Source organism: Plectropomus leopardus, chromosome 14 (assembly GCF_008729295.1).
Source record: "Plectropomus leopardus isolate mb chromosome 14, YSFRI_Pleo_2.0, whole genome shotgun sequence".
Lineage (NCBI taxonomy): Eukaryota > Metazoa > Chordata > Actinopteri > Perciformes > Serranidae > Plectropomus > Plectropomus leopardus.
This window is the reverse complement of record NC_056476.1, coordinates 854,567-866,956: the sequence shown is the minus strand read 5'-3', so window position 1 is coordinate 866,956 and position 12,390 is coordinate 854,567. Positions and strand designations below refer to the sequence as shown.

Sequence of the window (12,390 nt, the reverse complement as noted above, 5' to 3'; positions counted from 1 at the left end):
AAAAAAAACATAAAAACAAACAAAATAAAAGCATATTTACAAGTCATTAAAAAAAAATAAGAGCATAAAAGCAAGTAGAGCAAGGTGTCATTCTGCAGAGATACTGGAGTTCGTAAGCCAAAACTGATAGCACTCTTGCTTTTTTACAATCATTAACCCTTTCAAACCAAAGCAAATTGGCTCGATTTCTTTCATAAACACATGAAGATGACAATGAGTAACAAAAAAAGAAATAGCGCACGTAGCTCGAAAGTTGTAAAAAGATACGAATTATCAGAAAATTTAAAAAAAAAACAAAAAAATCACACACACACACAAAAAAGAACGTTAACACTTTGTAATGAGCAACAAAATTATCAAAAATTATCCAAAAAAGCAAGAATTTAGTAAAAAGAACAGGAAAATGACCTTAAATAAGCTAAATACAAAAAAGAAAGAAAAAAAGACCAGCAAAACTTGGAAAAATTGCTTAAAAGTTATAATAATCTGTACATAATTTTAAATATTAAATTTTTGATAATTATTATTATTATTTTTATAATTATAAGTGTTTTTTTCCCAATCGTTGTTTCTGATTTTCCTTTGATATTTTTCTTTTTTTATTTAATAAATGTGTTAATCCATTGACTTTGCTTAAGTTGCTCACTGCCTTTTTCCCAAGTTTTGAAAGAAATGTCATCAACTTGCTCAGGTTTCAAAGGTTTAGTTACTTGTCTTTGAAGTTACTTAGAAAGGCGTCTAACAGCAGCAGGAGAAGTGATGACAACAACATGAAAAATATATTCTAATTTCGTAATACAATTTTAATGTGTAATTATGCAGCATTTAACCTTAAGGGTCATTAATTGAAAAGATAAACATCCTTAAAACATTCTTTGATCATTAGCTCAAAACGTTTTCTTTTTTCTTGTAGGTAACGTTAGCCAATGTTGGGACCACGTTGCATCCCAGCTAGCAATTTTTGGTTCGAAAAACGCTCTGAGAACGGTACAATGCAACCACAGAAATTTTTTAGCAGTTTTCAGTGGAAATTTGTATTTATGTTCCCAGAATGCTCTTCTTAAAGTTTGGGCATTATTCTCTGTTCTTTTTTTAAATTGTTAATATATCAATTACATTAGATTTTCATCTAAAAACAACAAAGGCCTGTAATCTTAGCCCTCAGTGACATTTTCTGAATGTTGCTTTGAAAACGTTCTTCCTTTGTTCTCATGTAACGTTGTGGGAACGTTTTATTAAAAAAGGACATTCTATGATCTCCTCTCCTCTCAAAATCACCAAAACCTCCTCTGAATGCTGCAGTTATAGCGTTATGCTTTAGTCAGTATTTACATTTTAGGGACGTTATTTGAAATGATAAACATCATTTAAACGTTATTTGAACATTCGATTAAAATATTATTGCAACTTGCAGATTACATTAGCCAATGTTGTGGGAACGTTACCTGCTAGCTGGGATCATCCCACCATTTGTTGACGTCACGGTAACGGCATCCCAGAGTGTAAACAGCTGACGCAGACGGAAAGTCAAAGGTCATAAGTAGACCAGAAGGTCACTGACAGAGCGCCACCGTGTGACGAGTTGGGATGAGAGCATGTTTGAATGTTTCATATTGTTTTGGTTTCATAATGCTTCAAAATAATGTTTTAAACCAAGAGAGAGCTCAAATATTGTTGATGTCAAAGACAATAGATATGAAGATTTTTAACTTCCAAACGTAGAAGTTTGCGTGTCGCGGTTTTGACGCCGACAGTGTGAGGCGTTTAAAGAGGTGTGTTGACGCAGATTTGCGCTGACAGATCATGAGGCCTCTGCAGCTAAGGCCTGATGTTTCCGTCTGTAAGCCAACCACCCTGATCTCCCTCCAGCTGTTAAACTCAGGTTCGCCGTCTTTTTAACAGCAGGATCGTCCTCCCGCTGATGTCTGACAACAACAACTCCACTCCTGTCCTCCGCTGAGACACAGTGGGACTGAACGGAAGCACACGAAGCACAGAGCCTCCATTATTTGGACTACATCATGTACACACTGGAAGATAATTGTTATTTCCTATCCAAAAAGACCCCCCGTCCATCCGTGATCACTGCAGCTTTTTACCCACGTCTCATCCGAAAAGACAGAGAACGGCGAGTAGGGCAGCTGCTGCTTCTTCACATAATAAACTTGTCAAACGCCGCCGCGGCTCTCTCGCTGCAGAAACCTGTGGCGTTGCCGTCGGCCCCCGGCTAAGCCGGGCTAGACTCTGCAGCGCAGACGCCGCTCCATCCGCCGGCTAAAAACCGCTCGCCGTGCCTGCTCGCACTTAATAAACGGAGAGTAATTTGGCCAGCTGCGAGTGTGAGATGTTTTGATTCCCCGGTCGCAGTGTAAAGAAAAATGGAGTGACAGAGGGAGAGGGAAACAGCAGTAATTATAAAACTAATTACCAAATGCTGATGATGCCCATAGGCTTTGCATAACTAAATTTAGACGAGGAAATTGCTTTCGGCTGCCGACGTAGCTGGCGGGCGTTTCGTTCAACTCTTTACCCCCCCCCCCCCCACACTCTCCCTCTCTCGCTCTCTCGTCCTGCATGCTGTCACACACTCACACACCAAAGAGGAGAAAATAATCACCATGGAAACAATTACTCGAACACCTTTTTTCTCCCCCTCTCTCTATCTTTTTTCTTTATTTTGTTGGCAAACACAAAACAGCTCCGGGAAGTGTTGTTGTCCAACAATGTGTTGTAATGACAGCAAATATAGTTGCTTGTTTCTGTTTACCCCCTGAAAGACGCTACAATTAACCAGAACACGGAGAGGGAGCGGGAGAGAGGGAGAGAGGTTCACTTATTGAATCAGACTGTTTCTCTCTCTGCGGGTTTGCATTTGAAATGACATGTTTTTGTCTCGCTGAGTGTCTACATAGATTTGTACACAGCTGAGTTCTGATGCCTGATTGTCCTCCGCAGTGATCGCAGAGGAGGCGGCGGCTGCGATTTCACTGGGAACACACTTTGATCACTCCGGTCTGGTTTCATCCAGAATAACCGTCGCTCACTTCACCATGATGTGAGTGCGGAAGTGAGCAAGTCAAGATGAGCCACGTTACGTTTACACAACATGAGCACATGGCAACCAGCACGGACCATCGTGATAGAATTAGGCAACAAAGCCACAGATGGTTACCTAACACGGGGAGCGAACTCCGGACTCCTGCACAAAATTTGGTTATTTGTGGGACTCACCCACCTCCCTGCCAGCCCTATAAGTGCACTGGCACGTGGTTACCAGCAGCGTTATTACCTGACGCTGTCTTTCAGTGTCTTATGTGCATGCAACCGCTTCTGTCTGGCCTTGTTCTCAAATGACGCCACCCATACATGTTGCATGGGCCGCTGGCGTATAATAACGACACCGCCAGTTGTGTCCAAGCTCGTTCTCATCTGACGCCGTCACCCTCATACGCCGAAAACAGTGACAGAGTGGCACTGTTTGACGAGTTCAGAGTCAGAGCTGGCTGGTCGCCCTGTTATACCGTGATAGTGCTCAGATTAGAGCAGAAGGTACCAGGCAGTGCCAGCGTGAGGGAGTAATGGTGCGTTCCTGTTACGGAGGTCGGAGCTGGGAGTGACGTCACCCCCGAGTTGATGTGTTCCAGGAGCACAAGTGGGACTGCCCTAAAGTTTGCATTGAAATCCCCGCAGTTAAGCCATTGTTAGCAATACCAGTTCAAATAAAACGCTCTGTCGTGCTCGTACATACCGACATCGTAACAACATGTCTAACGATAGAAGACGAGCAGCGCTGTGTGTACCGCTGACTTAATCTGATACAAATAATACAGGGGGGCGTTCCAGTGAAATTTCCAACTAAAAACTCTGGTATTCTGACTTCCCAGTTCAACTGGAACGCGCCATTGTCACAGTCACAAACAAGTCTGAAATCTTAACTTCCCAAGTCTCAAGCAAGTCCCAAGTTACTGTTGTGAGAATCAAGCAAGTCAAGTCGAGTCTCTGTCATAAGTCAAGTCATGACATTTTGATGATTCAATAAGCAGATAAGTTACCTAAATGGACACGTTCATGCACCTGTCTTTTTGCGGATGATCTCCTCAACTTTCTCAGAGTTACGCGATGCAATAACAGCGCTGACAAGCACAAAGCCATGGCATCATGTGACCTAGAGAAGACAAAACAGTGTTTCCATTGCAGTTTTGCCAAATATGGCTTTTTTTAAGTCCCTGAAATACTCACACGAAGATGACGTATTTCCATCAGGCGTATTTTAAATTTGCAATTTCAATTTGCACAATTTTAGGGTTAATGGAAGCCAGATGTCCAGTTATACAGTGGGGAAGACCAACAGTTATACTCTTACAAGAGTTCAAGGGGTCGTCCAAGGACCTCTACACTGATACATAACAGAGATTTTAGTTTTTTAGGCAGCTAATCAATCTAAAGGTGTTAGTTTGGGCTCTTGTGCTGAGCTTTCTTTTTTCTTTTTTTGACATTTCATAGATTAAATGATTATGAAGAGGCTCTGTTTTTTAAGGGTTCTTATGTGAATTTAAGGGGCCTTGAGAGGGCTTCCAGGTGTCTTTAGGCGCTTCAAGTAATCGGCATGGAGAACGGTAGATCTTTAAAGTTATAGACCAACAATCAAAACATCCTGGTCATTAAAGCATTAATAAGCCATACATATATACATATATTTTCTTGTTTTGTTAATGTGACCTTCTTTCCCATCAGGCCTGTCATTTCATGTTTCCAGGAACTCCCACAATCACTTTGTATTAATCATAGTGAGACTCTTGTGAAGGACGTTTACCCATTAGAGCCGATGTCCTTACTAACCCAGTTATACGTCTAATGTCCTTTTCTAATCTGTTTATCCCGCTTTCCCTCCATAGCAGACAAATGGGACATTATTGGCTTATGTACTGTACACGGCGGGGCCCTCAGCAGTCAATCATCCACTCTAATATTCAGAAATGCAAGCTTTGACACTGAATTAAAACCGACATGAAAAGCATGTGTTGAACAAAGTAAAGTATTTCCAATCAGGTGTAATTGGCTTGTCGGAGCCAGCGGTGATATATGTTGGTAATTAGTTAAGCGGCCTGAGTTTGTCTCAAAGGGTGTTTTTTATTTTTTTATTTTTTTTCCCTCCCCTCCTCCTACAGCTGATCGTGAATCAAAATGTCAAAATAAACTGGGGAATAAGGAGCTTTTTTTTTAAAGAGCTGCGGCACCGATTGCCAATACACATGATTGGGCAGGACGGGAGTTGAGGGAGTCGGTGGGGATGTGGAGCTTTACCCATCAAATTCTCCCGGTATCCAGAGTATATCCACCCGTAAATACAGAAATATAGTTACCATGGAAACTGTGTATGTGCCAATAGTGGGAAGGGTCACAATATACACATTGAAACCTCTTTAAAGGCCTAAAATTGTGATTATTTAATCCTTTCTTTCACATCTGAAGCAGAAAAGGTTTGTTGATTCCATGTAACATCTAAATGTTTTGACAGACTTTGCAGTAATGAGTCATCCAGAGTTATTGTGCAGAAGAAAATTAAGGAAATTAACTACAAACAATCAATCTGCAATGTTCCATTAATTTGGGAGTCGTCCACTGTTGCAAAACAAATTCCTCTTGGCTGGATTAATTGTGCTGGCCGAAGGATTGATTCTAATTAGGACTGTAGCGTTTTATGTGCGGACACGATGAATATTCTCCGAATCCAAACGAGATCCAGCCAGTCTGTGAAACGTCTCGAAGTGTGGATCAGAAGGTGACCGCCGTGATCAGAGCTCTGAATAGAGATTATGTGAGGACTCTCTTCTTGTTTGGATTTAACCCTTTGAAACTTTTGTCGACATCTTTTGTTTTTCTTTATTTCTTTTTTTTTGTGCTGCGTTCAGATGCCTTTCACAAGCATTTAAACCACTGAACCCTGAGCAAACTGGTTTTATTTCTCTTAACCCTTTAACACCTATTGACATCAGTTTTCTTGTGCTGCATTTAGATGACTTTCATAAGCATTTAGAGCTCTAAAACTTTCTGAAAGAAAGAAAACTGAATTTTTTTATTTTAGTTTTTCTTTCCTCTATTTGAAGGATTTTACTTTATTTTTTGTTGCTTTTGTTCTTACAGTAATAATTACTGATTTATAAAAATGAAAGGTCAAAAAAGTCAAGGCAATGATCTAGAGGTGGTGCTTAAGAAACAAAAAAAATATTTAACATAATTTAAATATATAAATATATTTGCATGGACATTTTCCACCAGCTTGTTTTTTTTTAATTTTATTTTTTAAATCATTTGTTATTTGTGGGATTTTCTTGTCAAGCTGCCAACTCTTTCCCCGTGTATTCAAAAAAGATTTGCTCAATGTTCAGAGATATAAATATTTGTGAAAGGCATCTGAACCCAGCACAAGAAAACTGATGTCAATATAGGTTTCAAAGGGTTAAAGTGTTTTTAAAAGACCTGCACACACACACACACACACACACACACACACACACAGTATACCATGATTATATTCAGGTATTTTAAAGTCTACACGGATGTGTGATGTCTTATTGGAAGATACTCGCTCCAATCAAAGCTCTTGATAGCAGTCAGTCGTCTGCAAGAGGACTGTTATTACCTTGTTTACTACCTGTCACACACACACACACACACACACACACACACACGCACACATGCACACACACACACACAGAAAAAGATAAATATGTAGGAGCAAACACAGACAAATACATACACTCACAGGTCCATGATGTGAAGTTTTATAATGTGAACACACACACACGTACACACACCGCTGCACTCTCTGATGGAAACCAATGGATTGAATGGATTTTTACAATTTAAAATGTAACAGGGGAGAGTTGGAGGACACTGAGCGAGAGAAGAATGAATCAGAAAGAGAGAGAGAGAGAGAGAGAGAGAGAATTAGATAAACTGGAGACAGAGAGAGAGAGAGAGAGAGAGAGAGAGAGAGGGCGGTCGAGCTTGTGTTTGCTGGGCCGTGAAGCGTTCAGCTGTACCACCATTTGAACGCTCCGTTAGCGGCCGAGCCATTTCTTAATAACACTCATAACTGCTCTGCGAAACAGCCCTCCTCCCGTCCCTCTATCTGTCCCTCCATCTCATCCACATCCCTCATCTCTCTCTGTCTTCATGCTTTCATTCCTCTATCATCCACTTTTATCCCTCTGTCGTCCATCTCTCTGCCTCTGTCTGGAGCTCAGAGCAGCTTCAGTAAGCGCCGTGGCTCTCGGCTTTATTTGAGTTTATACGTCTTAAATTTAGCTGAATTGTTAATCAACTTTTTTTGTGCTTAATTTGTTCACAAAGTAAATTTATTTAGATGCAGAGAGATCAGAGAGGTTGAAAATTCTTTTTTGTGGAAAAGATACCGTTTGTGGAGAAAAAGTTGATTAAAAAGTGTTTTTTTTTTGTTTTGTTTTTAAAGCAGAACATATTGTAGCATAAAATCAGTCAGATGGATTCAGAGCTGGAAGCATTTTTCTAAAATGCTCTAAATCATCTCAACACAGCAGGACAAAAGTGTTTACAAAGTTTTTGTCAATTAAAAAACTGACTAAAATGACGAATAATTCTCACAAGAAGAAAACAGAACATTGGAAAATTGAGTTCAGTTTCCTAAAATTCTAATTCTACATTGATTTGATAAACAAAAAATACAACTTTAGAAAATTACATTTTCTATTTTTCTTTTTTTATGGAAAATTGAACTGATTAGCATTACACAGACCACTCTCATTATCCACTTTTTTTTTTTTTCATTTTTTGACACAAAATTGAAAAAACATTTTCATTATTTTGGTTTTGGAAAGTAACACTGGAAAAAAACAAACCTTTTTTTGTTTTATTTTAAACATGAATGAATGTATTATACACACATTATACTACAAGAGCTTTAACAGTAAATAATTTGGGTTTTTTTTCTCTTTTTTCCATTACTTTAAATGGACATTTCAACTGTTGGGTAGATGCCTGGATCTAAAAAACGATGGGGTCTGTTAAAAATATTCATCAATTTTTATTATTATAGCCCCAAGGGCATAAAAAATGAAATAAAAAACATTTGGCGATCTTGTTTGGCGATGTTAGTGAGGACTTGAAAGGGTTAAAGACTTCTGTCTTCAATAATAAACCAGTGGACTCGGAGCTGTGAGCCGCAGACAGCACGTCACACACTGCTGTTGGATCTTCACATGGTTTTTGTTGACAGCAAGAAACACTGAAAACAGCAGCCTTATTCACCCTTTCAATCCGTTTCACACACACGCACACGCACGCATGCACACACACACACACACACACACACACACACACATTAATTCTTTGCCAAGCAGTGCCAGTTAGCTCTATCTCTGATTAGCATGTCTATAGGTTTTCCCAGCCACAGCTAGCGCCAACTAATTAGCATGAACAAACACACTTACTGTATCTGAAATTACTGCTCTGCTCCTGGAAATATACTCTCCCTCTCTCTCTCTCTCTCTCTCTCTCTCTCTTATTGAAGCGATCCTACCTCCTCCCATCCTCGCTTCCTCCCTTCTTCCTCCCTCCTTGCTTTCCTTTTAGTTTCCTTTGTCCTTCATCCCTTACCTTCAGCTCTTTTCTCTCTCTTAACCATTTGTCCGCCTAATTTCCTCACACTATTGCATTTTATTTTGTGAATTTCTGCCCTTATTTACACACACACACACACACACACACACACACACATATACTGTATATATATGTATATGTAAATATATATGCACACACGGGAATATCCTGAGGAAAAAAAAACAGTAAGGAAATATTTTTAAAATTAAATCAAATTACCATATAATTAGCATAGTAGCATTCTAAATGATCTTATGGAAAAGCACTTTTTTAAGGTAATTTTCTTTTACTTTTTTTATGTTGTTGCTAATTTTCGTGTAATTTCCTTGTACTTTTTTAAAAAAATGATTTCTTGTTCATTTTTGGGTCATTTCTTCTTGAGTTTCTCTTTGCCATCTTCCCATGTTTTTGATGGAAATGTATCCAATTTGTTCAGGTTTCGAAGGGTTAATTGATTAGTCAGTCGAAAGAATATTGATCGCATAAATATTTTTAGTCACTTTTTAAGCAAAGACATCCAGGTATATGGTTCTAGCTTTTTACAATGTGAGGATTTTCTGTTTGTCTGTGTTATTAAGTGTATACATGTACTTATGTATATCCTTCCTCCCATGAGTTATCCTTCCCTTGTCCTCTTTCCTATATCCTTCCCTCCCTCTTTTCTTCCCCTCCTTCTCGTCCTCTTTCTCAAACCAAAGGGACAATCTGCTGCTGGACTAATTGCAGCTGTTGTTTTCTAACTGCAACACTACAAATCTTCTGTTGTATATTAAACACGACCAAGATGAAAAAAAAAATGTTGCTTTGAGGCTAAAAGCGGAGAAAGTTCATTTTGAAGCCATCTGTCTCTCAGGATGCTGATTAATTTGTCGCCGGCTGCCTGTCACTCAAACCGTTTGATCTGCACTCTCACTAATTGATTTTTTAATATTTTTAAGGAGGAAAAAAAACACAAGCTAAATTGACTTTGATGAGGTTGTTGATCAGAAGAATTTTTTCTTTTTTTTTTAAGTAGCAGTATGTTAAGTCTCAGCTGAATTAAATAAACGGGGTAAAATATGGCAGATCTGCTTCTCTGATATCTGATAAGAAATGTTTCTGGCATCCGATTGTGTGAATTTAACCACTTTTACCAATTATTAAAAATATTCAGTCTTTGATTCTCGAAGGGTGAAGACGCTGGAGAAAGATTTAGATCGCAGAATCTCGAGGCTGCAGACAAAATATTTTAATGGATCTGAACACTTTCACGTGCAAAACTGCCAGAAATTTAAGATGAGGCTGCTGATGGTATCATTTCATTCTTGCAGTGCATTTTTTGAATTTGCATCAGAGTCATGTGTCCTGGCGGCTCTGAACAAGGTCTGCCCATCCAGTGCAACAGCTTGATCCTCGCCCTGATGCTGGCTCTCCTCCCTCTTCGTCTTTCAGTTTCGTTTCTCCCCTCTGGTCTGACTGGCCGCTCGGTCTGCTGCATTAAGTCCAAACTCCACACAACTTTTCCTGATGCTGATAAGTGCTTCTCTATCGTAGAATAGCCGTGTTTCGACAGAAGGGACCATGGAGTCAAAAAAAAAAAAAATAGCAAAAAAGGATTTGAGGAGCTCCTGGCTGCTGCGCTTTAATCTCTAGTTGTGATAGCAGCTTGTGATTGCAGATGTTGGAACACTGAGCCAGCAGTTGTCTTTTAGTTAGTGTGGATGATGAGTTTTGAAGTATTCATTGGTCCGAAATCCTCTGCATATATCCCCTCTCTCGCTCTTATAGTAGTATTCAGACAGTTATCCTCTCTGTTCCCTCTCTGTCTTATTCCTGTTGCCTATTTGCCATCAGGTTGCTCTTAATTCCCCCAACACCTGACGCGGACCTTGTTCACCTCACCGTTAAAAGTCTCATCAGAAGCGGTTGTTTGATGATATGGACAGTGGAAACTAGTGTAACAAGAAGTGTTTTATGGATCTTGCATGAAGATCACAATACAACAGGTGCAGCAAAGACTCTAAACATTTACATGAATGCACAGAAGCAACACATCAGCTGTGATTCAGCATCCTCTCACATCTGAGTGAAGATGATCTTTCTGCTTTTTATTCATACATCTGGTTTATTTCTTGAATAAAGTGTCACATTTAGGACTAAATGTAGACAAAATAAGTTGTGAAAATATCAGATAGAAGCAGATCTGTCAGCTGACAATTTAAGTGTGTATGAAACACATAATTTCTTAGTTTTGTCTGACTGTTGCATCACCATTGACACAAACACACACAAAAAACACACACAAACACACATGCCCATAGCATGAGACGAACAAAGCTGCACTTCAGACGACAGACTGTTATGATGTTGTCTTTATAAAGACGCTCTTGTGTGTGTGTTTGTGTGTGTGTGTGTGTGTGTGTGACAGCATGCTGTGAGCACGCTGTGTGTGTGTGTGTGTGTGTGTGTGTGTGTGTTTGTAGGAGGTCAGAAGACTCATGTTCTCTTCATTAACATCCTCTGTTTCAGTCTTTTCTTCTTCTCTCGATTCTGTGTGTGTGTCGATTCCTTTCACCACACATACACTGTTAAAAACTGATAGCACTGCTGTTAAAACTAATGAGAGCTTCGTGTGTGTGTCTCTGTGTGTGTGTGTGTGTGTGTGCGTGTGTGTGTGTGTGTGTGTGTGTGTGTGTGTGAGTGAGTGAGCAGGACCTGATGTTATTAAATGATATCAACATCAAGGCTCCTGTTTGAAGTTTAACTTCCCTTTTTGTTCTTTCTCTCTACACACACACACACACACACGCACACACACACAGTGATTGTACTTTGTAAGTTTCGGTGTGTGAGGGAGTTTATTGCAGAGTTATCAACCCTCTGCATCAGCTCTGAACCGTGCGTGTGAGTGTGTGTAAGTGTAAGTGTGTGTGTTTCCTATCAGTGCTGTGTCTCAGTGCGGGGATGAGAACCATACATCATAGTTCTACTGTACTAGATAACTTATCACACACACACACACACACACACACACACACACATACACGCATGCACACACAAACACAAACACACACACACAAACACAAACACAAACACACACACACAAACGCAAACACACATTGTTTTTGAAAATCATTTGCGGGGTTTACATTAATTCGTCTGTTTCGGCTCCTGTCTGCCTGTCATCTTCTGTCTCTGTTTGATGTGAACTTCATCTACTAAGTTTGGTTTCACTCGGCACGTTTCCATTATAGATTTGCACAACTTTAACGATATTTTCCAAATGTTGATGCTATGACTTTGTGCTGTGTCAGTAGGAACTGGCTCCCGCGTGATGCAGCATGGGCTATAAAAGGTGTTATTGCATCACATATCTCTCCAAAAGCTCTGGAGGTTTTGAATCCACAATTCCTCTGTGAAATCGTGGACTACATCTCCCAGAAATCCCTCATACGTGGCCGCTCCCACGTATAAGGGGCTCGCCTTTCCATTATAGCTCCATAACACGCCTATGTGGCCGTGGATTAGAAATAATGACGGCTAGTGCGATGGCTGCAATAGAAATAAAGTTGCTGATGTTTTGAACATCCATCACCATGGTTACTGGGATGTTATCACCAGAGGAGAAGTCGCAGTGGAAACACTCATTTCCACATTGTGTTTTATCGACATTCTGAAAATATAGCTTAAGTTTCCGTCTGTGGTTTGGTGGCATTTCTGGAGTCAGTCATTCTGGATTACACAGACAGAAGGAAACCTATGAAAAGTGTC

The 12,390-nt window shown here is 39.7% G+C and overlaps 1 protein-coding gene across 1 annotated transcript in view; it reads left to right on the top strand.

Annotated features, from left to right (window-relative positions):
• The window catches only part of LOC121953749 (neuronal PAS domain-containing protein 3), a 291,906-nt gene that overhangs the window by 154,792 nt on the left and 124,724 nt on the right, over positions 1-12,390 (top strand). The window contains 1 exon segment of the mRNA XM_042500962.1: positions 1,520-1,526. Within this exon segment, the coding sequence (XP_042356896.1) occupies positions 1,520-1,526 (7 nt within the window).